The sequence below is a fragment of the Epithele typhae genome (genome assembly GCF_022376455.1).
Source record: "Epithele typhae strain CBS 203.58 chromosome Unknown BXZ73scaffold_106, whole genome shotgun sequence".
NCBI classification, from domain to species: domain Eukaryota; kingdom Fungi; phylum Basidiomycota; class Agaricomycetes; order Polyporales; family Epitheliaceae; genus Epithele; species Epithele typhae.
Window position 1 is genome coordinate 16,599 of NW_025954297.1, and position 24,296 is coordinate 40,894.

Here is a 24,296-nt window from a genome sequence, read left to right on the forward strand (position 1 = left end):
AAAGGTCAGGTGGTTCCGAGTACCCGGCCAGGTTGTCCACGCGGTTGTCCCGCTCCAACGAGTGCAGGCGGAGGAAGTCGCTCCAGTAGTCGTATATGAACTCCGTGTTCTGCCACTTGTCTCTGTACGCTTCGTCATCGTCGACCGGGGCGTGGTAGCCATCATGTCCGAGAGCCATTTGGCGAACGCCGGACTTTTGAAGGCGGCCGAACACCCGCGACCGAATTGTGCGTTCGCAATTTTACCGGATCCGCCGTTGAACAGTTCAAGGCCGGGATACGGTGTATAGGTCGAAGACATGGCCTACGATTCTTGAGACCGCGAGGCGGGGAAATGGTGCGGCTGCCACATCAGAGCGCTGTACATCACGACGTAGAGAAGGATTCCATGTCGTCCACGAATTTGAGGCGCCCTTGGTCCTCCTTGATCCACACAGCACGCGTATGGACATGAATCGCCACGTGCCCTGCACATACGAGGTCAGAATGCGCAGAATCAGTACCGCGACGCACTCACCACTCGTCCGACTTCAATCGCTTCACCGTGTTCGTTGATCTTGCATGATGTTTCCCAGTCGATCAAGTAACCCCGACGGATATCTGCATCCGCCTCTTTGACCAGGACTATGTTCCCCACGCTGATGTCTCGATGGATGCGATTGTCTTTGGCCGACGCTTCTCGCATCGCTGCACGCCCAATTTCGTCAGTCCGCTCAACCATCGGTACACGTCGTTCTCCCCAATCACCTGTGAAAACATCGTGTGTTGCGTGTAGGAGTTCTGCAGTGCCCCGCAACGTGCTCATCGGCATCCCTACAGTCCCCATCACTAGCCTGTAGTGACGCCGCTGCGAGATACGTGGGAGACATCCATTGACGCGACAGACCCACTTTTGTTCACAAAGAGTGTTAGTCACGGTCGACTGAATCTCGGCCTCTGGGATAAATGAGCGGTTAGACTCCAGAAGAGTGAGACAGTCAGGTCACTTACTGCGCAGTGGCCGCTGCCCTTCCGGATATTCATCGAGGGAGGAGACATCCCCGTGCCACACGAACGACGGCACGAACGATACCCCGGCTTCGTTCAGCTGCTGTAGTATGTCCCCTTCCACATCCGCCAGAGGACTGTCACGCCAGGTGTCCTTCACGAACACCACCTTGCCGGTGGCCACGTCGAGTGCCCAGTATCCCCGAGTTCCACGGCCCGTCACAGAGGAGGAACTCGCGGCTGGTCGAGAGAACAAGAACCTCCGTGTGTTCTCTTCGCACATAGGGGACTGGCGTTGGAGGACGTGGGTCGAGTAGACGTGGTGCGGGGAGTAGTGCTGCTTGACCACCTGCTCCAGATCTTCGCCCTCGGCGATCTGAGAACGCACGTATCCTCGAATGGCGTCTGCAAAGAGCGCTTCGTCTTCCGAGTTGACTTGCCCCACAGAAGTGTCGTGACCCCGACCAGCGTCCGAGGCATGTGAGAACCGCCATAGGAAGGTGCAGAGTACGTCTGCTTCGGCGCGCACGTCCAAGGCTCTCGTTACCACGCATCCTGAGCGATCCCACCTGAGCAGCCGGGCGAGAGACCCATACATGAGCACGGTAAAGATGAAGACACGCTGCTGGCGGGCGAAGACCTCGGTGGCATAAGACAGGTGTTGGCCAAAGAGTTCTTCGATAGACGTTTGCTTTCGCTTGCTGTCGGAGTGCGAGAGGAACTCCTGGCGGGCAGGTCTCTTGAGGCGGGCAGGAGGGTCGACGAAGAAGTCGTGGGCAGGTTGTGGGGAGATGTCGAACAAGAGCTCGGTGTAGCCGAACTTGACAGACAAGGCTTTGTCGGAACCTTGCACTCTTCCGTGGTTCTGCGACTTGTAGCAAGATATGCTCGGCTTGGTGGGACCCGAGGCGTCGAGGTGCACATCGGGCATTGGCGTCTTCTCAAAAACGAAGCCAGGGCAGGGATTGGGTTTCTTGTGTCTGAGAGCTGCGAGCTGGGTGCACAAGAATTATTTGGGGGTGTGCAGGCGATCCGTGAAGGACATACCATGGTCCGACAGATCGGCTCGCTGCTTTCTGCCTCCTGTGGTACCTTGCTGAATGCCCGCATCATGCTTGGGGATTCTGACTGATCCTCTGATGTGCGAGGAAGAAAGGTGTCGATGAAGAGAGAAGGTGGCATTGGTCCCACAATCCAGCGTGCAATGTGTGCGCCATCGTATCGAGCCCTGGCACGGCGGTGGTCGAGATCGTCTGCGAGAGAGCGAGCAGGTTGGAGACACGCAGGGACGTCGTAGACAGCCATGGAGAGGTCGCTCGGGTCTCCCCTATCATCTTGCTTGTAGTGGAATCCACGAGAGGGGTTGGTGGCTGTTGGTGGATACCCCCTGTGCCGTCCGGGCCGAGTCAGGCCGGATATCTCTGCCGCCGCGCCTACTTGATCCATGACCACGACCTCCCGCCTCGTCCCTGCCCCTCCACTCTACACAGAGCCGGAGAAATTCCCCATGTGATCTGTTCGTCTAGGAACGCTTGCCGTCTGCGGTTCGCTCGACGTTCACCTTATCATCCCAACGGCCCGCACTCGTCGCCCCTTCCGCACACCCGAGGTCACCCCCCACATCAGCTGGCCTCCTCTTCTGTATATGAGACATGGACGCGATGGTATACGTCTCGCGCGTTACCCATGTCTCCTCTCGCTGCGTTTATTGCGACGCTTCTAGCTTTCTCCGGGCTCGCTGCAGCTGCTTCGTCCCAGGGCACCCACAAGTTCAACTGGCGGAAGACCAAATACTTCTATGCGTTCGGGGACTCTTACACATTTGTGCAGGGAACTGAGGGCCACGCCAACTTCAGGTAAGCTTTCATCTTTACGACTATTTCTGCACTCCAACACCCCCCGCAGCTTCATAGGCGACGCGTTCGACTTCTCGTTTACCCCACAACAACTGCTGCAGAATGAGATAATCCCGAAGAACGTGCGTACCACATCGGTTTTTTATCTGTCGCGTAAACTGACCCTTCGGCCGCAGACAAGTTCAGACGGATCTAACTGGGTAAGTAGCAATTTGACGGACTGCTCGAAACAAACGGTGACCCCTAGAAACAGACGGAGTTCCTTACCGGTTGCTTCTCCGGGAAACCCTCGGCATGTTCACGACAACTTTGGAACTTTGCATTCGCGGGTGCTGACATCAGCAAAGACCTGTGAGTCCTCGTGGCATCCACCTTGAATCCCTGCCGCTAACGGAACCTGGCCAGGCTTCCTCTGCATCACGATTACACGGTTGCCCTTGTCGACGAGGTGGTGCAGTGGGAAAAATACGCCTCCCACGTCGTACCGCACCCGCCCGACGAGACAGTCGTAGCCTGGTTCATCGGCATCAACGACACCGGAGACACGCAGGCGAACACCACCCTCGACTTCCCGACATTCTGGGAGCAGGAGATGGAGGCTCTGTTCGGTGCCGTTGTGCGCGTCCCATCTTTCGCATGCAGCACTCAATCTCTCTGACATGATCTCGTGTGCCAGCAAAACGCGTACGCCCACAACCTCCGCGGCGCGTACCTCTTCATCAACGTCCCCACCTTGGACCGCTCTCCCGGCGCACTCGGGAAGTCGCCCGCGGCCATCGCGACGTACGCGCAGCACATCGCGGACTACAACGCCGCTCTGGCGACGCACCAGGCTGCGTTTGCGGACGCGCACCCGGACATCACCGTCGTTTCGTTCGACGCCAACAAGTGGTTTGGGGAGGTCCTCGACAACGCCGAGGCCTTTGGCTTCACGAACATCACCGGGTGGGTCGTACATATAGAGCACGTTCCGAGCGAGGGAGGCTCATAGTTTCGGCAGCTTTTGCCAGTGCACGGACCCGGGTTTTTTCTGGTACAGTCCGTATCTGTGTTTGAATGTTCACGGCGTCAACGTCTGATTCCGCAAGCAGACACAGGGCATATCACTGAGCACGTCCACCGCCTTATGGCGGGAGCGATTCGGACCGAGCTCATGCGTGCGTCGCAGGTCTAGCATGCGCCGTTCGGTGTGGGCGGGCGAGGGGAGACTACTGTAGACTTTCCGAACGGAATATGAATTCATTTGTGCCTGGGGCCCGTTTGGCGTGCGCGTCGCGTTTGGTTCATACACAGCACGCTTTCAGGGAAGCCCGCCGGACCCGGTGTGGAACTTGGATGGCCGAGGAGAAGCGTACACGCGGTGGAGACTCGTGTGCGAGGGGCGTGTTCATTTCCGCAGCGGCGGTGCGCGCGGACGGCTCGTGCGTTGCACCGGGCAGCCGCGAAGGTAGGCACGGCCGCGGGAGGCCTGCGGAGGACAGCCCTCAGGCCGGGGAGGACGGAATGGGGGGTCGCGGGGAGAGAGGCAGGAATAATGGGAGGGGTGCGCGGGGCACGCGGTTCGGGCACCAGAGCGCGGGCGCCTGGGGGCGGGTGTCATCAGCGTCGAGTCGCCTCTCTCACCCTATCGTCTCTCCCACACTCCACTCGCTCCCGCCCCTCCGCCCTGCCAAAATGTCCGTCTCCCTCAACCCCAGCAGCGTCCTGGGGTTCAACCGTGCGTCGCGCGCACCCGCACCCTCTCTCTCTACTGACCGCCGCGCCCCCCTTCGCTGCTGCCACCCGCCCTGCCCCATTTTCTCTCCGCCCGTCACCCGCCCCGCCGCGTTCGGACGATGCAGGCCGTTCACCCAGTCCGTCAAGCGTGCGCTCCAGATCACGAACAACAACACGCAACCGGTTGCGTTCAAGGTCAAGACCACCGCCCCCAAGGTGAGCATCTCCAACACCAACGTTCTTTCCAGTCCCTGACCGCCCCACCCGCCGTTGCTCGCTGTCCCCACCGCCCGCCCGCCCGTCCGTCTGATGCCGATAGCTTTACTGCGTAAGGCCGAACTCGGGGCGCGTCGAGCCTGGCGAGACCGTCGAGGTTGCAGGTACGTGGCACTCTCCGCCTCTGCCGCTGTCCAGGCTGAGCGCGCCCCCCAACAGTGATGTTGCAGGCAATGAAGGAGGATCTGCCCACGAACGCGAAGTGCAAGGACAAGTTCCTCATCCAGAGCACCGTCATCAGCCCCGACAAGGAGGCCATGTCCCTCCAAGAAATGGTTCGTTTCCCTTTTCTGCTGCTCTCGCTGAGTAATCAAATTCATCATCACCGGCCTGCAGTGGAACGTGGAAGGCGACGAGGTGCACTCCCAGAAGATTCGTGTGGTCTATCTGCCCCCTGAGGGCCAGACCGTGCCGGAGGAGGACGAGTCCCATGCGAACATGAGCTCACTATTGAGCGTCCCCGGACAAGACGTGAGTCCCTCTCCTTTGCTCCCCTATCTCGCGCCCGCCCCACTCGCATCCTCACCCGCGCCGCGCTCCGCCACGCAGAACTATGCGACCGTGCGCCAAAACCCCTACACCAACGGCCACGCCAACGGCGAGGAGACCGAACACGCCCATGCGCAGCCCGAAATCCATCATGACGCGCCCTCGACGCCTCCGGAACCCCCTCATGTCACCGTCTCTCCCCCAGAAGTCCCCGCAGCGCCGGCGTTTGAAGAGGTCATTGTTTTAGTACACGTTCCGCCTCCTGCTCCCTCGCCCCCCGCGCCCGCCCCTGCTCCTGCTCCTGTTCTTCGCGAAATCCCCGCGCCAGCGCCCGCACCTGCCCCCGTCCCTGCGCCCGCGCCAGCACCGATCGTGCGAGAGGTTATCGTCGACCCGAACCCGAAGTTGGTCAAGAAGCTCGAGGATGCGCACCACGAGATCGAGCGTCTGCGACAACTTATCGCGTCCATGCCCGAGCCGTCGGTCGCACCAACAAGCGTCACTGGCGCGTCGGAGATGCGGCACCGGAGCAGGCGCGGCGGAGGCACGACGGCGGCGATGTCGGACGACGGCAGCGAGGGGACCTACGACGGCCGGAGCGAGTACGACGGCCGCACCGAGGTTGGCAGCTACGTCGGGAGCGAAATCGCGGCGCCGGACGGCGTCCCATTACAGGTCGTGATCATCATCGCGCTCGGTGTGTTCGTCACGACCTACCTCTTCTTCTGAGTGCGGGCGTGGTGGATTGTCCATGGGTGCTGGTGCTAGTACTGAACGTCGCTCACAATATTGTCCTTGAGTGTTGTTCTCCTTCTCGTTTCCCTACTTATTTGCATTCCCCTTCCCTTCCCCTGTCCTTCTTACCTTGCGCCTCCTTGGTCTGTTATTCTATCGCGTTTTCCCGGACCCCGCGAAGGAGGTGCCGCCCTCGCCGCCGTTGTCGATAGTGCCTTACTCTCCTTGCCGTCTTCCCTGTCCATACACGCGCCCGCGCCCATCCAGCCACGCGCCCCGTCCACTCGTTTAGTCTCCCCCTCCTCTGCGTCCCTCCGCTCTTCCTCGTTCCGCTCTCGCTCGCCCATTATGGTACCACTCAGCTTGTACATATTCTATTATCGCTACCCACGCTTAGGCTAAGGAACTGAATGAATGACATGGCCTCGCTCATGGGACAGTCGCGCGCGTACGCACTGCCCGGTATGCAGCTCTGCAGAGAGTGAAAAGTAGATGATACGACCCGAATTTGAGCCCACTCCGGGCCGTGTAGTCGCTGGGCCAAGACCGCCGCCTTTGATCCGCTTCTCTCCTCCCTTTCCCTCACCTCGTATCTACACCGCGGCGCGACGCACGCCCGTGCGCTCATCCTCCGTGCGCCTCTACGTTTCCTATAAATCAACCATGGGTGCCGCGAGCGAGACCTGCGTTCTGTGGACATGTCGTGTCTCTCGATGCTGCTCGGCACGTTCGTGAATGTGCTCGCCAGGCTTGCGGCGGAGACAGTGGCGTTGAGAGTCCTACAGCTTCGTGCCGGGGACGGCGGGACATGCGAACTTCAGGTGCGTGGGCTCCGTACTCTCGTCTTCCGCGGTGCTCATTGCAGCATTGCGTCCACAGCTTCATCGGTCGAGTGGAGGGGCGAGGAAATGACGGTCGACACGGATCATCATCAAGTACGCGCGGCGGCAGAGATATCCCGCCCGGACGGGCAACAGGGGTATGCCCACCAACCCCTCTCGTGGAGTCGACAGTGAATAACGTCCGCCGTGACCAGGAGAGACGACGTCCACCTCCATGGCTGTCTACATCGTCCCTGCGTGTCGCGAACCCGCTCGCTCCCTCGCAGACGATCTCGACCACCGCCGTGCCAGGGCTCGATACGATGGCGCACACATCGCACAGTGGATTGTGGGACCAATGCCACCTTCTCTCTTCGTCGACACCTTTCTTCCTCGCACATCAGAGGACCAGTCAGAATCTCCAAGCATGATGCGAGCCTTCGCCAAGGTACCAGCGGAGGCAGAAAGCAGCGAGTCAATCTGTCGGACCATGGTAAGTCCTTCACGAGTCGCCCGCACACCTCCAAGTCATTCTTGTGCACGCAGCTCGCAGCTCTCAGACATAAGAAACCAAATCCCTCCCCTGGCTTCGTGTTCGAGAAGACGCCAATGCCCGACGTGCACCTCGACGCCTCGGGTCCCACCAAGCCGAGCATATCTTGCTACAAGTCGCAGAACCACGGAAGAGTGCAAGGTTCCGACAAAGCCTTGTCGGTCAAGTTCGGCTACACCGAGCTCTTGTTCGACATCTCCCCACAACCTGCTCACGACTTCTTCGTCGACCCTCCTGCCCGACTCAAGAGACCTGCCCGCCAGGAGTTCCTCTCGCATACCGACAGCAAGCGAAAGCAAACGTCTATCGAAGAGCTCTTTGGCCAACACCTGTCTTATGCCACCGAGGTCTTCGCCCGCCAGCAGCGTGTCTTCCTCTTTACGGTGCTCATGTATGGGTCGCTCGCCCGGATGCTCAGGTGGGATCGCTCAGGATGCGTCGTGACGAGAGCCTTGGACGTGCGCACTGAAGCAGACGTGCTTTGCAACTTCCTATGGCGGTTCTCAAGTGCCTCGGACGCTGGTCGGGGCCACGACACTTCTGTGGAGCAAGTCAACTCGGAAGACGAGGCACTCTTTGCAGACGCCATTCGAGGATACGTTCGTTCTCAGATCGCCGAGGGCGAAGATCTGGAGCAGATGGTCAAGCAGCACTACTCCCCACACCACGTCTACTCGACCCACGTTCTCCAACGCCAGTCCCCGATGTGCGAAGAGAACACACGGAGGTTCTTGTTCTCCCGACCAGCCGCGAGTTCCTCCTCTGTGACGGGCCGTGGAACTCGGGGATACTGGGCATTCGACGTGGCCACCGGCAAGGTGGTGTTTGTGAAGGACACCTGGCGCGACAGTTCTGTGGCGGAGGTGGAAGGGGACACTCTACAACAGCTGAACGAGGCCGGGGTATCGTTCGTGCCGTCGTTCGTATGGCACGGGGATGTCTCCTCCCTCGATGAATATCCGGAAGGGCAGCGGCCACTGCGCAGTAAGTGACCTGACTGTCTCACTCTTCTGGAGTCTAACCGCTCATTTATCCCAGAGGCCGAGATTCAGTCGACCGTGACTAACACTCTTTGTGAACAAAAGTGGGTCTGTCGGGTCAAAGGATGTCTCCCCCGCATCTCGCAGCGGCGTCACTACAGGCTAGTGATGGGGACTGTAGGGATGCCGATGAGCACGGTGCGGGGCACAGCAGAACTCCTACACGCAACACACGATGTTTTCACAGGTGATTGCGGAGAACGGCTACCGATGGTTGAGCGGACTGACGAAATTGGGCGTGCAGCGATGCGAGAAGCGTCGGCCAAAGACAATCGCATCCATCGAGACATCAGCGTGGGGAACATAGTCCTGGTCAAAGAGGCGGATGCAGATATCCGTCGAGGCTACTTGATCGACTGGGAAACTTCGTGCAAGATCAACGAAAGCGGCGAAGCGGTGGAGGTCGGACGAGTGGTGAGTGAGTCGCGATACTGATTCTGCGCATTCTGACTTCGTATGCGCAGGGCACGTGGCGATTCATGTCCATACGCGTCCTAGTGTGGATCAAGGAGGACCAAGGGCGCCTCAAGTTCGTGGACGACATGGAATCTCTTCTGTATGTCGTCATGTACAGCGCTCTGATGTGGCAGCCGCATCATTTCCCCGCCCTCGCGGTCTCAAGAATCATAGGCCATGTCTTCGACCTATACAACCGTATCCCGGCCTTGAACATGTTCAACGGCGGATCCGGTAAAATCGCGAACGCACAATTTCGCTCGCGGGTGTTCGGCCGTGCTTTCAAAAGTCCGGCGTTCGCCAAATGGCTGTCGGACATGATGGTGTACCACGCCCCCGGTCCAGACGATGACGAAGCGTACAGAGGCAAGTGGGAGAATACGGAGTTCATATACGACTACTGGAGCGACTTTCTCCGCCTGCACTCGTTGGAGCGGGACAACCGCGTGGACAACCTGGCCGGGTACTCGGAACCACCTGACCTTTCACTATCCACGATCGAGCGCGAACGGCTTCCACTATTTCCAGCGACAACGAGCCGGGAACACTCGGATGCAGAATTTTATCGCCTCCGGCGGACGAGAGCGAAGGCGCAGAAGCGCAAACGCGAGTCGTCTCAGCCGTCAGCTCCGAATCGCCGTAGTTTTCGGATCAAGGAGAAGGAGGAGGCACGAGCGCAGGCGCAAGCCCAGACGCAAGCCGGGCTGGACGGTGCCGAGCGTGGTCGCGGATCGTCAGGCCGGGGCCGGAAGGGAAGGCGAACCCGTGGCCGTGTCCGGTCCTGACGAACATCTATGCCAGGGTTGCATTCCATCGTTTTACGCTACATGTTGCGGTTGTTGTGGAATACTGTAAACTTCCTATGTTCACTACTACTACGTACTGCTAGGTCGTGACCGATTAATGATGAAATTGAACGAGATAATCATACCGCCGCCCGTCCCGTCTAGACTCGAGAATTCGCCGTGGCCCTGTTCCGTAGCTCCTGGATTCGAGCACTGCGACGCAAGACGACCGGGCCCGAATCCCCCACTGCTTTCGCCCATTTCTTCCTCGCCGGCTGCGCAGATGGAGATGACGATCGTTGGCGTTTGCTCGATGGTTCCTTCACGGCCATCATGGCCTCGGTCGCCGTTGAAGGCTCGCAGGACGGCGAATGGCGCGGCGACCAGTCGACCGTCCACCTCGTCATTGATCTTGTGTCGTAATCGTCGATGTGGTCCAACACGTGTTCCGCGCGATTCGACGGCTCGAGCGCGTGAGTGGCAAGGAAATCCGTCCAAAACTTGTCCACGTGCGCCGCCGTCCACTTGCCCCGAAACTCGTCACCGTGGCTGTGGAGAGGAGCGTGGAAGGCCATCGTGGCATCAAGCCATTCCCTCAAAGCGAGGCTGTCGAATTCGACGCCGTTGGTATAGTCCCGCCCCGTGGCGTTGTAGGTCTTGCACGTCCCGCCAAAGATGTAGCCTCCGGGGTGGCTGAACTCGAAGTTGAACATTAAAAGAGTACGCGGCAGGGGAGGTCGTGCGGTGGCCACAAGAATGCGCTGTAGATGACCACGTAAAGTATTGATTCCATGTCGTCCAGGAACGTGTGCCGGGGGTTGATGCCGAGCCCCCAATCCCATTCCAGGAGGCGGATCGACGTGAACTTCCAGGTGCCCTATCGTGTCTCCCTTCAGCCTTGTGCGGAAAGACAAAACGGGAGACTCACCACCCGCCCAGGTTCAACCGCATCTCCATGCTCGTTCACTCGGCACGACGTCTCCCAATCGATTAGGCACCCCTTTCGAATATCGTTATTTGGCTCCCGCACGAGGATAATGTTTCCGGTGCTGATGTCGCGGTGGATTCTACTGTCCTTCTCCAGCGCATCGTTCATTGCTGCAGCAAAAGTTGTCAGGACTCAGAGGACATACGTGATGTACCGCAGAGCCGTACCTGTGAAAACATCGTGGCACGAGTGCAACAACTCTTGCGTCCCACGCTGGGTCTCGAACGATCGCCCGACAGTTCCGACAACGAGCCTGTAGTGTCGGTGCCGAGTCAACTGAGTCCTTCTTCCGTTGATGCGGCACGCCCAGCTTGTCTGCCCGCGTCGATTGTACTTCGTCCTCTGCGAACAGTCAGAGACAGCAATGCAGAAGAAAGGCCTAGTGACTCACGGTCCAGTGGGCGCGGGGACTCCGGATACTGATCCAAACCCGAGACGTCCCCGTGCCACACGAAAGAAGGCACATTTCGTACCCCGATATCCCACAGTCGCCGCACGATGTCCCCCTCGATCTCGTGGGTGCTGTACCGCCATGTGTCCTTGAGGAACACAACCTTTTTGGTCCATACATCGTATGCCCAGTAACCCCGCGTTCCAGGCCCGGCCAGCCAATGCGACGAAACTACTGGACGGGAGAATATGAACCTTCATGTGTGTCCTTCGTCTGCGCTGAGACCGTCGTACAGGATGTTGGTCGCGAATAACTGTCCTGGCGCGTAATGCTGCTTGACCGCGTGCTCTAGATCTTCCCCGGGGTTGAGCTGGGTCCACATGTACTCACGGATACCGTCCCGGAACCAACCCTCCTCCTCTGGCAGCGCGTACTCCACTGTGGTGTCGTGCCCGCGACCAGAGTCTGTAGCTTGAGAGAACCGCCACAGGAACTCGCACAGGATGTCGGGATCGGTACGAATGTCGAATGCTTCGGAGACCACGAATCCGGCGTGGTCCCAGTGCAGGAGGCGGACACGAGACCCGTGCATGGCAACAGTGAAGAGGAAGTGTCGCGACTGTCGAGCGAAGACCTCCACGACGTACGCGACATGCTGGCCGAACATGTCTTGCACATGCAGGAACTTCTGGCGATCCGCCAACCTTGACAGCAGTTCATGCGTTTGCCGATCGGTCGCGTCCGGGGGAGGGTCGTGGAAGAGGTCGCGTTGGGGGTCGGGGCAGATGTCGATGAACAGCTCTGCGTACCCGAGGTCGATGCGCGAAGACTTTTCTGCGGCTTGCACGACGGTCGCATTGGACGGCTTGTAGCAGCAAACATGAGGCTTCATGTGGCCTCGTCTGTTCGGGTAGAGGGACCTGGCGGCTGCTACTTCGAACACGAAGCCCGGGCATCGCGTCTTGTGCTTCGTGTGTTTGTTTAAAGCTGCACCCTGTCTTGTAGATGATACACGGGTGGCAAACCGATTGCGAGTAGTCGCTCACCAATGGCTCGTAGATATCCGCGGCTCTCTTTGCCTGATGAGGGACGTGTTTGAAAGCGTCTCTACTCGACAGGCGGCGGTAGTGATCGTCCGCAGTAGGAACGGCGGGGAGGAAATGGTCGATGAACTCGACAAGAGGCATCGGTCCGAGGATTTCCTTCATAATGTCAGAAACGTGCCCTTTTGCGCGAAGCCTTGCGTGTTCTGGTTCCAGGTCTGCAGTTTGGGAGAGCGTCGGCTCAAGGTTCATGGGCAGATTGTAGACGGGCATGGCGGTGGCGGGAATGGGTGCACGCAGGAGGATGAAGCAGGAGCATGATGTATAGGGCGATATGACAAGGATGCACGAAGTGGGAGGAGTACAAGAACAATATATACGGCTGAGGTTCATCTCAGGGAGCGCCGGCCACTGTCTGGGATCTCGCCAGGCGCCAACTCGGACACGGACCCTGCTTCTCTTCAGTCCCTTGTTCGAACCGTCGGTTCGCGGTTTTAAATCTTCACTTGTTCCTCTTATAACTACCACGCGCAACATACTTCCCTTCCAATTCCACGATATGACTACAGTTACACCGCACCACAATAGTGCATACTGGATAGCGGAGCGACAGCGTCCCACCTAGCCCTCGGGGTTGCCAGGATCTCGACGGACCGATCCAACGGGGTGAGAGCTGAGCAAAGTGACTGGTGCGGCGCGCACCTTCGCCAGCGACACCAAAAGTTTGAGTCGCTTGCTCACTCGACGCTCCGGACTCGGTTGCTCCTCAGTCAGCGACCGGTCGCGTTTACCCAGCGTCTGGTCCTCCGACGCACTTTCGTCGTACCCTTCACGATCCTTCATGTCCGCCGGCGACCGATTAAGAACCTCGAGAGGCCAGTCCTCGGCCTTTTCTCTTGCCCGTTCGGCGAGGAGGGCCGTCCTTCGAGCTTGCCTCGCGATCGCCTCGGCGCGCTCACCTGTCGTCGTGTCGGGGAAGAGCGGCTCTCGGTCGTTGGTGTCTGAAGTCGCCTGCAGGCTGTCGTCCATGAACATCATATGCTCTTGCCGATTGTTGGTCTCCAGGCTGGAGGAGTGTTCGCGCAGGAACTGGATCCAGAGGTCGTAAATGAAGCCGGGCTTGTTCCATGTGTCGTCAGCCTTCCGGCAGGGGAGTGGTAGTCCATAATCATGTCGAGCCAGGTGGCGAGATCCTGGCTCAGGAACCTGTGGCCAGTGACGGAAATATTGTTGGAGCTGATGTCTCGATGTAGTCTCCTGTCCTTCTCGAGCGCATCGTTCATCGCTGCTCGGTGTCTTGTCAGCGCATATGTGCGTGAAGTTCCGATGGCCTCACCGGTGAGCACATCATGCGTGGCTGACAACAACCCCCTAGTGCCCCGTACGGTTTTCAGCGGCATCCCTACGGTCCCCATCACGAGTCGATAGTGCCGCCGTTCCGCTTTCCGAGGTGGCTTTCCAGCTACGCGGCAAACCCAGGGCTCTGAAACCATTGTATGAGTAACTGTAGACTGAACTTGGCTTCCTGAAAAGAGTCATGAGCAGCATTCCTTAACGCACGAAGGCGGTGAAATGCCTACTTGACAAACGGCGACGTTCCTCCGGGTACACCTCCATCCTCGACACGTCCCCGTGCCAAACAAAAGACGGAACGAACCGTACGCCCATGTCGTCCAGACGGCGTAGTGTGTCCCCTTCCACCTCCTCCACACCGCTATGCCGCCACGTGTCCTTGATGAAAACGATCTTCTTCATTGTGACGTCCACTGCCCAGTAGCCGCGTGTACCAGGGCCAGCCAAGGATCTGGACGACGCCGCTGGGCGAGAGAAGACGAACTTGCGCGTGTTCTCATCGGCTGCGGAGAGACGGTGATGGAGGATGTCCGTTGTGTAGACACGACCGGGGACATAATGCTGCCCGACGGCCTTCTCCAGATCTTCGTAGTCGGCGATTTGGAGCTGGAGATGCTGGCGTAGGACTCCGGCGAAGAGCTCTTCCTCAGCCTACAGCGCATGCTTGACGGAAGTGTCGTGTCCTCGTCCCGCGTCGGTCGTCTGCGAGAATCGCCAGAGGAACTCGCAGAGCACGTCCGGGTGCGTGCGCACGTCGAAACCCTCCGTGACGACGCAGCCTGCACGGTCCCAGCGCAGCAGCCGTGTTCGCGAGCCGTGCATGATGATGGTGAACAGGAAGCATCGCGGCTGACGATCGAAGATCTCCGCGACGTAGGAGACGTGCTGGCCAAAGAGGTCATGGATGGAGACGTTTTTGCGATTACTGGGCGAAAACGACAGGAGCTCGTGGTCTACTGAGCCCCTCGGAGGGTCGGTGAACGCGTCGCGCGCGGGGTCAGGAGAGATGTCGATGAACAGCTCGGCAAAGCCAAAGTCGACCCGACATGAGGGCTCCGCCGCTCGAACGATGTCGTGGTTGCTTCGGGTGTAACAGCAGATATCGGGCTTCATGAATCCGCGGCGGTCTTGGCGTACGCTGTGTGTGGCGGCAATCTCGAAGACAAAGCCGGGGCACCGGGACTTGTGTTTGGTCGCATGGTCCAAAGCCGCAGCCTGCAAGCGTGACGCTCTGTATGGTGATCTATCGCTTCTTACAAGAGAACTCACCATCGGCTTGTATATCTCTTCGTTCGTGTCCGCTCTGGCCGGGACTTTGCTGAAGGCACCTTTGCTCGCGAGCCGTTGACTGCGGTCTTCAGGGGTGGGACAAGGCAGAAAGGCGGCGGTAAACTGGGATGGGGGCATTGGGCCTACTAACCACTGCCTGATGTCGGCGCCATATGCCTTGGCTCTTGCTCTTGCTTTCTCGACTTCCACGTTGTCCAAGTCTCCGAGAGCAGATTTGAATCGGGTCGGAATATTGCGAACGCATCCAGACGGGGCGACCATCTGGGTGTACTTGGAGACGGTGGGTGCGAGGGCGGATGGTGTTTGGTGAAGCGCAGTGAGAGAGCAAAAGCAAGCAGATCTTGGACGCAGACCTCGACCTGAGGAATTCGCCGCCACCACCCTCGCCACACATTTGGTTGCAGGCCGAAGCGGTGATTGGAATGGGTATCGACTCGAGTACAAAAGCACCATCGCGGCTTGTTGTCCCAGACTTCACCTGACGTGCTTGTTCCTTCCGCATAGGTTGGTTGCGCTGGGGCCGCTTCATCGTCGTCGCCACCTGGTCCGTGTCCGTCCCCCGAGTTCCTGGGCGTGATTCCTCCTACCGCACAGGCCACTGTCCGAACGGCACCCTTGACCGGGAGGCGAGAGTATCCACGATGAGTCAGTCGCCGCATCTTCCGCCGTAGCATTCTTCGCCGTCTTGAACGGACTTGAGGATCGTTCATTCATTGGGAGGGAAATCACAAAGAGAAGATGACGAGCAGGGAGTACAGAATTCAGTGTAAGCTGTGCGAGATCTTCAAGCTTCAAAGCTTCAAAGCTTGAAGCTAGGCCGTCGCGTTCCCACAGTTTACCGCACGCTTGGCTGGTGCTCAAGCGCTCACTCGTACGTCCGTTATCCAGCCAGTACTACACACACGATAGTCATTCCGACCTCGCCGCTCGCCTTCGCCGCCTCGGTATCATCACCCCTACAAGGTGTCCCCAGCCGGAGAAGGCGTCAGAGGGGACACGCTGGCATCCGACAGCCACAAGTAGTCCGATCGAGTCGACACAAGGCTCCTCCAGCTTCCGCCAGGGAGCCGGCAGATCGCTTGGCACCTTGTCGAATGCACCCTTCGACGGGGGCATGTCTTTGGTCAAACCCTCACTGAAGCGCAAGAAGTCCCCCAGGAACGTGTCGACGGGCATCGGGCCCAGGATGTAGTCTGGTATCTCGATCCCGAGTCGCCGATTCCGCTCTCTCCCCTCCTTTCGCCGAACCCATACGTCTACGTGCTCGTCTCCGTTGCAACGCCAATGAGGGCCGGGCACGACGCGTTCCATGATGCGGCAAGAGCGTTGTAAGTTTACCATCTGGTACGAGCAGCGAGAATACTGCCTTGTGTCCAGCCAGTGATATCTGATGTTAGGTGAAGTAGGGATGAGTTGCACAACGCGAGAATGCACCGAAATAGCGATAGCAATACACAACGTCCAGAGCAGAGCGAAGCACGCACGACCACAAGTCCAAGTTCTCGAACACGGCCGAATCCGACCTTCAGTTGAAACCAATGATCCGACTCTTGGGCCGCAAGCTCATGACCGGCGCCCGGTGCCGCTTCTTCGTCACCACCTCCTCCTCCATGTCCGACTCTTCCTCCTCGCTCGAGTCCGACACCGGCTGCCGCACCGACCGCTGCCGGAACGGCATCACCGACTCCCGCGCGTTCTGCACCGCTCTCGGGATGGGAGGCGGGGGCGGCCGCGGCGAGTCTTCCTCTGTCGACGCGTCTTCCACCGTTGCGCCGTCCCCTGCCCCGCGAACCTCCGGTGCCCTCTCCGGCTCACCGTTCTCCGAGTCCTGGTCGTCGCCGTTGCTCGCGGGGGCTGGGGGCTCTCGCTCGGGAGGAGGCATCCGGAGGGCCATGGCACTCTCCGTCAGCTCCTGCACGACGTCCGCGTCGAGCTCGATGTTGAACAGGTCGATGATGTACCGCCGGACCGGCATGCGATACTTCTGCGTTGAGATCGTGTGGAGCGCCCGATAGAACACGCGTGGCGAGCTGAAAATGTGCCTGTACTCCGGCTTGCTCTTCATCCTGTAGGGGTATGCGTGAGTGCATGCGACGACTTTCGACGTGTGTAGAACATACTTCGTGAGCGTCCGCGACGCGGCATTGGCGATGACGGTGTTCGCGAGATTGTAGAGGGCGGTCATGAGCTCATTCTCTTCCTCGCTCTCAGGAGGGATGAGCCGACTGTCGTCCACTGTCTCGCTCGCTATACATTTCCAAGGATCAATCTGAGGCAACAAATTAGGCTTGCTCACAGACTAATGTGATAGCAGACTCACGGAAACGAACTGTTCAACATCGACGGGAACGCAGAGGCCGCTCGGCAGTCCAAGGGGAGAAAGCGTGGCTTCCCAGTTGTAATCATCGAGTATCTCAGCGCCTTGGGGGGTGGACGAAATCAGGCCGAGCACGAAGAAGCATGTCCTGTTCGACGGTTAACCCCGGACCACGAACATGGCATCAATACAACTTACCCTCGAACAGAGAGCACAAGAGATTGTTCTGCGATGTTCAGGATATGCGGGATGATCTCTTCTTCTTCCAAGAACGGCAGGCCTCCCTCCGCAGCCCCGATGTTGCCCTGTTGGTCTCATCGATGCCTGCACTCCTTCGAAAGATGATAAGAACACTCACCACAGCCCAAAGGACGCTCTTCAACTTCATGATAATATCACGATCGCTTTGTTCGAGGCCATGGGCACGAATGAACTGCGCGAATTCCGAGAAGTGGCCTTTCTCTTGAAGAACCTCGCAGCCGAGTTCCGTCTTGGCCATGACGCCGTAGAAATGCGGAGGAACGATGCCATCAAATGCGCTGCCCCGGCGACATCAGTTCGATAGCTCTAAACCAGAACCATTGCCACTTACAGCATCTCATCACCCTCGTCTCCGCCATTCTCGTTGAACGCCTTCGCAAGAAAGACCTCGATGTGGACTACGTAGTGGAGGTTACGTTCCTACCGCGAGCGTCAGCAAAGTGCAAACCACAGCTGGAGACATATACTCACATGAAACCAAAGCTCCATCTCCCGATCAATATAGCTTGCCGCATAAAGGAACCTGAAACCGACGGTGGTCGACATGAATTTGAGCAGCAGCGGGTGTCCGATCTCCCCAAGGTGGTCTAGGGTGGGCTGCATCTCGACTACCATCTGGAGGACGTCCGTTGCCTCACATGCCTCTTCCAAGAAGCGCACTGCGAGCTCTCGTACTTCGACTGCGGGGTCGTACAGCTGAGTCAGAAGGAGACGTATTGTCCAAGCATTAGCGGTCTGGCTTGTGCGGATGAGCCCTCCGAGATGGTTGGTCGCATATAAGCGGACATGCTGGACTACATGTCAGCGCATGGGAAATGAACCTGGGGCCATAGCATACCTTGTAGCTCGATGTCAGCGTCTTCGACAAGACAATCCGGGAATGGCCGTCACTAAAGTCCGGGTCCAGTCAATAAGTGCAGTCTTGGGATGGACGAGGACGAAACCCACATGCTGTAGTCGAGGTTCTCGACGATGCCAGTGATGAGGTCCTCTCTGCTGCGCAACTCGCTGAGATGATAGAAGGCCGTGAAAAGCTGGAATTTCTCCAGCAACCTGTATCAAGCATGTCAGTGCTGTGAATTACAAGATAACACATCCGGGCTCACTCAATGCCTTCTTTTCGTCTACTTAGAACTCCTACCATCTCGAAGTAGCCACCGGTGAGGGTCTTCTCCATCCGCTCCTTCGAGAAAATCGGATCGGTGGTAGGCGTTGGATTGAGCTATCGGCCTATGAGTAAATGATGGAGGCAAGAATCAACAGAAAACGCACAGGATCAAGCTGTGCAAAGCTCTTCACCAGCTGGCCCAGGAACTCGTCCTCTGCTAGGAACCGCACGCCGTCCGGGCACGCAAGGAGCGCAGTGAGCAAGGAGCAGCCTATTCGCGTCCACCGCATGTTGAACTGGAAGTCGACCCCGTTGGCTAGACAGTCTCGTACGCAACGCAACAGCAACGACTTACCTTGCTCCTCGACAGGTCACTATACCGGTGCGCGAAGGGGTGGAAGAACGACATGAGCCGCCGGATATACTTGAGCACCTTGATGGCCTCTTCCATCCGTTTTGGATTGTGCAAGGGACCCTCGATCAGGTCGAGCAGTGTGTCGTAAGACCACTTCGTGTGGTCCTTCGTGAGCATCACTTGCGTCTCGAGCAGGTTTGCCTGGAACGTCCTGTCGTCCACCTGGATCCGGACTTTCATACGGTCTTGCTCAACCGCTCGCTGGCCTCTTCGGATGGACTCTTCCACCGAGTTCGCTCTAGCGGATACGTCAGGACATCGCGAAAGGAGAACGTGTCAAAAATGAATACCTTGGCCGAGAAGCGTCGCCCTTGGCAGTAGGTTCCGACCGCGAGTGATGCCGGTTGAAACTATCGATGAGGGTTAACGCCGAGGAACCCATAATCCTATGTTCGTTATCGTTGTAGTCCGATGCAAGATTGAAGATCCGAGGCAAAGACTAGCGGCACGTGAAAGAGTGTAGATCATATGGCATGAACCAAAGCGTACCTGGATTTTCGCTGCTACTGATAGAGGCAAAACGCGGTTGGCTTTTTGCAGAACCTCTGCCATGAGTAATGTGGCCTTTCGGGACAAAGCGGGCTCAATCCCTGGTTCCTCGAACATCGACGTCAATGCCTGAAATTGCGGGATTAGTATCACGGACACGGGACTGGACGAAACTGCGCACATCGAGCAAGCCGGCTTTGGTGAATATCAGGATGAGGAGGGCAATGTACTGGTCGGTGAGCTTCAGAGTGTGTGGTGGCCGATGGGGAATCTCCGCCCGTTGTATCTCAGCGCTCAGTCTTGACTTCCGATACACTACCTGACGTCAGGCAAGATTATACCACCCGAGACTACCTACACTCACTTGTAAGCCGTCGACCGTCGATGAACGCTCGATGCCACTCGGGTAGTTTGATGTTGAGGAGATGGAAGAAGGTATCGAGAATAACTTCCTGCCGGGACCGTAAGCGTATAATCCCCTTGTTCACATATATTTCCAACTCACTCGGGTCTCAAGGGCAGGTATTCGCAAACAATCCACGACGGCTCGGATCGCAGCTTTGTCGTTCACGCAGCAGTACATGAGTCCTACAAACAAGTCAAAAACATACAGTATGGACTGAAAACTTCACTTACCGCTCCAAGAGCGAAGCATAGACGAGAAGATGCGGGCACAGCCCTTCACCCGTTCCATGTGTTCTATGCTTTTGCCATAGGCGTCGGTAATCCCTGTAAAGGCGATCTGAAGGCGCCGTTGGCCTTGTGTGCGAACTGCCAGAACATGTGACATACTTCGATATCCATGCCGGGTTCAAGATACGCTCTCGTTTGGGGCGAATCGATGATGTGGAGGAATGCCGACGTAAGCAGGGGGGCCATGTCCAGCGGACCCTCCGCTAGCGCATGCAATAGCAACCGTATGCCCCGGTTCGCGCCATCAGCTCGATGTCGATGAGCACTGCACGCACACATTAGTTGACGGCAAAGCCCTGGACATATGCGAAGAGCACTGACGGATTTCGGTGAGCGTCTGGAGGCAGATCGACTTGAAAGGGTCGTCCGGAGACTCCGCGACGGCGATCATGGCGCGCATGACCGCGTCCGAGAGCGGGACGGTCCCCGAGCCGACGGCGGTGTGCGGCGCGTATCGCTCCGACCCGATCTCAACCACGGCACGGATGAGCTTGACGGCCTGCTCCTTCTCAACCGAGTGCTTATTGTCGCGGGAGAGCGTTCTGCGCACGCAAGGGGCGGATGAACGGAAGGGGACACGGGACGGAGCAGCGGGAGACGCACTTGACGATGTACCAGTCCAGGTTCTGCTCGCCGATGCGCTGCACCGAGTGCGCGTCCACGAGCGAGTGGCGGATGAGGCGGTACGCGGTCGCCCGCGCCTGCTTCGTCGCCTTGTCCGCGAGACACGGGAGGAGGCTTGACATCTAGGTGAGAGACTACGGAGGGACGCGCGCCGAAGGACCACTCACGCGACGACCACCTCCCCGACCTCGATCTCGTACCGCACGCGCATGTTCTTCTGCAGGATCCCGATGAGCCTGTTCATCGTCTCTATCCGCGCACGGCTGAGCTCCGCCTCCGTCGCAGTCGCCGGGTTCGGGAGCGTCGATGTCGAGGGGGACGTTGACGGCGACGGCGCGGGTGACGTCGCGTGGTGGTGCGAGGGATGCTTGGACATGAGAAGCAGCGCCTTTATCGCGCTATTCGCCTGGTGCATCGTCGACCGGAAGTCGTCTGCGCGCGCGGAGAGGGGAGGGAGTCGTGAGCGTGCGCGGACCGAGCGCGCGGGCGGGCACGTACCTCGTTCCGTCCCGTCCGTCTTCCAGTTCGTGACCCAGTTCGCGGTCTCATTGAGCGGCGCACCAGCGAACTTGCGGCGCGGTCGGGCATCGTTGGTCCGCTTGCGGTCGCGGTCACGCGCATTGTCTGCAAGGGTGTGGCTTGAGCCGGGTATGGGGCACGGGAGGCGACGGGGACGTACATGTATCAATGGTACGTTGCAAGCGGACGATACGTTCTTTGGCGATGGCAAGTTCTTGCTCGACGTCGGTCCTGAGGCTACCCTTGGATGAACCAGGGTTGTGAGCTGAGGTACTTCGGCGGGTGGATGTCCTCTGCAAGCATGATCATGCACGCAAAAAACATCGTCCCGAGGACAACGACGGGGACATCTCAACGCGCAAACGATGCGAACGCCGTGGAAGGAGGAGATGCGTGGGGCAGCGGGGGGATCGTGTGTAGTGATCATGATTGCAGGGGGGCCACAAAGCGGAGACTCACCGTGAGCGGTTCCTGCAACATCGCTTCTGCGCCCTCCTTGACCATTATGTCATGGTTGAGCTGGTCAGTTAGGTCCTTCAGCTACGGGAAGTTGCAGGGGATCAGTCCTGGATAATCCACTAGACGCACGCCTCGCTCACTTGAGCATCTCTCTCCGCCGCGGAGGACGCGATGGAGTTCACGACCGTCCAGGAAGCAGAGACACTGGTGTTTCCTCCCGGCGAGCCATTGATGGTGGCCCCCTCCAAGAACGACCGGTTGGAGATGGTCAGACTTGAATTCGAGTTCGAGTGGTGGTGCGAGCCGTTTGCGGCCGGCATGTCCAATGATTACACCCAAATTCCCGGTACTGGAGGATCTCGACAGGGAATACGGAGATGCGCGTGGAGGATGTTTCAGTGGGAGAGGAAGCAGAGAAACAGATGTGAGAGCTCAGTCTATGCGGGTGTGTGGCTGCTTACGGACGCGTGCTTGCACTCGGACTCCTCCCCCGTTTCGCGAAGCACGTGCTGCTTCGGACCTAACCCTTTCGCTGCTTGATACAATCGCCACTCTCGGAGCTTTGTATTGTTTAGCGTAGACGGCTTGTGTGTATCTCTCTCTCTCTCAGAAGCCAAATGTGGGATCATTTGTTCCGTGGGCAATGAGCAAGCGAATATAATCAAGGTATACAGGGTGGAACTGTCTATACTACATCTCTTTGATGGTCTACATTGTGCATCGCATCCATACATCACAAAGCTGCTTTGCGGCCCACGCTCCCTCTTCCGGCAAAGCCCCACTCAATCTGATGCGCAACCGTCAGAGGGACTCCCAGCTCCTCCGCCATCGTCCATACGAGCCCCGGGTTCTTCTGGAATTGTCTACCGACGAAGATGACGTCTGCCTGTCCCTGGATTTGTATCGTCGTCAGTAACAAAAACCGATGCTAGAGGAAGAAGAAGACGCACCTTGTCGAGGACACCCTGCGCAACACGACCATCGCCGAGCGCACCGACAGCGCTCACAAGGATCTTGTCTCCGTGCGCCTTCTTGACTGCCTCGGCAAACCCAGCCTGGTACGCCGGTCCACCCTTGATCTTCTGCAGAGGCGACATGCCGCCAGTGGAAACATCAAGCAAGTCGACGCCATGCTCAGCGAGAATGCCCGCGAGCCTGACAGTGTCCTCCGAGCACCACGACTCCTCGTTGGCCAGGGACTCCTCGAGCCAGTCCGTAGCCGACACACTGCCGTGAACCCATCAGCCAATTTCCAACGCGGCACAGCAAAGAACTCGACGCACCGGAGGAACAGAGGCATGCTCGGGGGCATGACGCCGCGGACGGCGTCCACGATCTCGAGCGTGAGGCGGACGCGGTTCTCGAAGCTGCCGCCGTACTCGTCCGTGCGCTTGTTGCTGTGCGGGCTGATGAACTCGTGGAGGAGGTACCCGTGCGCGTTGTGGATCTCGATCACGTCGAAGCCGGCGGCGAGGGCGCGCTTCGCGGCGGCGACGAACGCGGCGACGATGCGCTGGATGCCTTGCTTGTCGAGCGCCTTGGGATGGACGAGGTCGGCGCTGTACGGGACCGCGCTCGGGGCGACGACGTCGTCCGGCCAGCCGTTGGCGGCCTCGACGGCGACGGTGGCCATGCTGAGCCAGGGCGCGACGGTGGATGCTTTGCGGCCGGCGTGGGCGAGCTGGATGGCCATCTTCTGGCCCTGGGAGTGGGCGAACTGGACGATGCGGCGGAGGGGCTCGATCTGCTCGTCGTTCCAGAGGCCGGAGTCCTCGGGGGTGATGCGGCCCTCGGGGGAGACGGCGGTGGCCTCAACCATGGTCAAACCTGGGCCGCGGGAGAGAATGCTACCCACTGCAAGCGAAATCGAAGGGATGGTGAGATGGTGCGCGTACTACGCTCTGAAGCGACTACTCACGGTGCGCCATATGCCAGTCGGTAAGACATCCGTTCTGAGCTGAGTACTGGCACAGAGGAGAGAGCTGGTATAGTGCGATTGAGTGGGCCGGAATGGACATTGCCAGTTAGAACTGACCCAGATGCGGTTCTGGAACTCTACACCACGGATCTTGATGGGCTTGAAGAGAGTGGGGACATCTCTGTCGGCCGCAGCGGTTCCCGAAGGGGGATACTGGGCGGGGGTGAAGTACGGAACGCCAGCAGCTGGAGCGTTCTGGATGAAAGGCATGACGAGTGGAAAATCGGAGAAGACGGTAAGGATGGAGGCAGTGCTATGTCGGCGCAAAGGGTTTATAAGGGAAGGTGGGTGGGTGTTTGAGCGAAAATTCGCACCGCGTCCATGGCGGCCTATGGGAATGATAAAGGATTCTCACCCGATTTCCAACGGCGAGAAGGTGCGGGAAGTCGTCCCAGTGCCGGAGAGGATGACAAAGCGTGCCGCGAGGGTCCCGAATATTCATGTTGAGCGTCGGTCATCGAACGACAGGACAGACGGCTTGGGAAGATCGATACCGGTGAGTTTTGTCAGGCTGGTCGGGTTGCGGAGACTGAGAATTTGACAAAAAGGCGCGGGGTGTGTTGGGGCTCGGGCTCGAGAGCGATTGCGGCAATGTTCGGGAAGGCTGAGTGAGCATGTTGGAAGACTTCAGGAAAACTTTAGGACCATTGGTAAG

General features: G+C 58.6%; 8 protein-coding genes across 8 annotated transcripts; 3 read left to right on the plus strand and 5 right to left on the minus strand.

Moving 5' to 3' along the window:
• Window positions 1–433: 433 nt before the first annotated feature.
• Window positions 434–2,285, minus strand: BXZ73DRAFT_6288 (uncharacterized protein; the record flags this gene model as incomplete). The annotated part of the gene is made up of 5 exons (XM_048021748.1): window positions 434–466; window positions 517–686; window positions 747–935; window positions 990–1,980; window positions 2,034–2,285. Coding segments are annotated over 5 exons (1,635 nt in total), but the record flags the coding sequence as incomplete, so codon positions are not given.
• A 387-nt stretch (window positions 2,286–2,672) lies between these two features.
• Window positions 2,673–4,016, plus strand: BXZ73DRAFT_56056 (uncharacterized protein; the record flags this gene model as incomplete). The annotated part of the gene is made up of 8 exons (XM_048021423.1): window positions 2,673–2,842; window positions 2,892–2,964; window positions 3,019–3,042; window positions 3,096–3,193; window positions 3,248–3,458; window positions 3,519–3,787; window positions 3,843–3,880; window positions 3,934–4,016. 8 exons carry the CDS (start codon window positions 2,673–2,675, stop codon window positions 4,014–4,016), a joined length of 966 nt encoding a protein of 321 aa, XP_047871941.1.
• Window positions 4,017–4,516: 500 nt separating this feature from the next.
• BXZ73DRAFT_56066 (PapD-like protein) lies at window positions 4,517–6,052 on the plus strand (the record flags this gene model as incomplete). Its single annotated transcript, XM_048021426.1, has 5 exons — window positions 4,517–4,563; window positions 4,684–4,774; window positions 4,878–4,938; window positions 4,994–5,109; window positions 5,171–6,052. 5 exons carry the CDS (start codon window positions 4,517–4,519, stop codon window positions 6,050–6,052), a joined length of 1,197 nt encoding a protein of 398 aa, XP_047871942.1.
• Window positions 6,053–7,114: 1,062 nt separating this feature from the next.
• BXZ73DRAFT_56082 (uncharacterized protein) lies at window positions 7,115–9,713 on the plus strand (the record flags this gene model as incomplete). The annotated part of the gene is made up of 5 exons (XM_048021430.1): window positions 7,115–7,372; window positions 7,426–8,416; window positions 8,471–8,659; window positions 8,717–8,886; window positions 8,937–9,713. The coding sequence occupies 5 exons, from the start codon at window positions 7,115–7,117 to the stop codon at window positions 9,711–9,713; spliced, it is 2,385 nt and encodes a 794-aa protein (XP_047871943.1).
• Window positions 9,714–10,425: 712 nt separating this feature from the next.
• Window positions 10,426–12,408, minus strand: BXZ73DRAFT_107317 (uncharacterized protein; the record flags this gene model as incomplete). Its single annotated transcript, XM_048016874.1, has 7 exons — window positions 10,426–10,590; window positions 10,642–10,811; window positions 10,869–10,920; window positions 10,979–11,043; window positions 11,093–11,323; window positions 11,378–12,086; window positions 12,139–12,408. The coding sequence occupies 7 exons, from the start codon at window positions 12,406–12,408 to the stop codon at window positions 10,426–10,428; spliced, it is 1,662 nt and encodes a 553-aa protein (XP_047871944.1).
• Window positions 12,409–12,756: 348 nt separating this feature from the next.
• Window positions 12,757–14,895, minus strand: BXZ73DRAFT_107318 (uncharacterized protein; the record flags this gene model as incomplete). The annotated part of the gene is made up of 4 exons (XM_048016875.1): window positions 12,757–13,254; window positions 13,696–14,094; window positions 14,158–14,703; window positions 14,758–14,895. 4 exons carry the CDS (start codon window positions 14,893–14,895, stop codon window positions 12,757–12,759), a joined length of 1,581 nt encoding a protein of 526 aa, XP_047871945.1.
• Window positions 14,896–16,303: 1,408 nt separating this feature from the next.
• On the minus strand, window positions 16,304–21,983 carry BXZ73DRAFT_56072 (Rapamycin-insensitive companion of mTOR, middle domain-containing protein; the record flags this gene model as incomplete). The annotated part of the gene is made up of 27 exons (XM_048021428.1): window positions 16,304–16,518; window positions 16,594–16,844; window positions 16,899–17,047; window positions 17,099–17,243; window positions 17,294–17,400; window positions 17,454–17,634; window positions 17,688–17,776; window positions 17,828–18,145; window positions 18,195–18,246; window positions 18,305–18,409; window positions 18,463–18,578; window positions 18,629–18,760; window positions 18,820–19,117; window positions 19,170–19,318; window positions 19,369–19,497; window positions 19,550–19,683; window positions 19,733–19,820; window positions 19,874–19,956; window positions 20,005–20,110; window positions 20,161–20,264; window positions 20,383–20,603; window positions 20,665–20,807; window positions 20,858–21,117; window positions 21,184–21,309; window positions 21,365–21,446; window positions 21,664–21,744; window positions 21,804–21,983. 27 exons carry the CDS (start codon window positions 21,981–21,983, stop codon window positions 16,304–16,306), a joined length of 4,044 nt encoding a protein of 1,347 aa, XP_047871946.1.
• A 413-nt stretch (window positions 21,984–22,396) lies between these two features.
• On the minus strand, window positions 22,397–23,851 carry BXZ73DRAFT_107320 (FMN-linked oxidoreductase; the record flags this gene model as incomplete). Its single annotated transcript, XM_048016876.1, has 5 exons — window positions 22,397–22,555; window positions 22,614–22,890; window positions 22,947–23,517; window positions 23,582–23,645; window positions 23,699–23,851. The coding sequence occupies 5 exons, from the start codon at window positions 23,849–23,851 to the stop codon at window positions 22,397–22,399; spliced, it is 1,224 nt and encodes a 407-aa protein (XP_047871947.1).
• Between the last annotated feature and the right edge of the window lie 445 nt (window positions 23,852–24,296).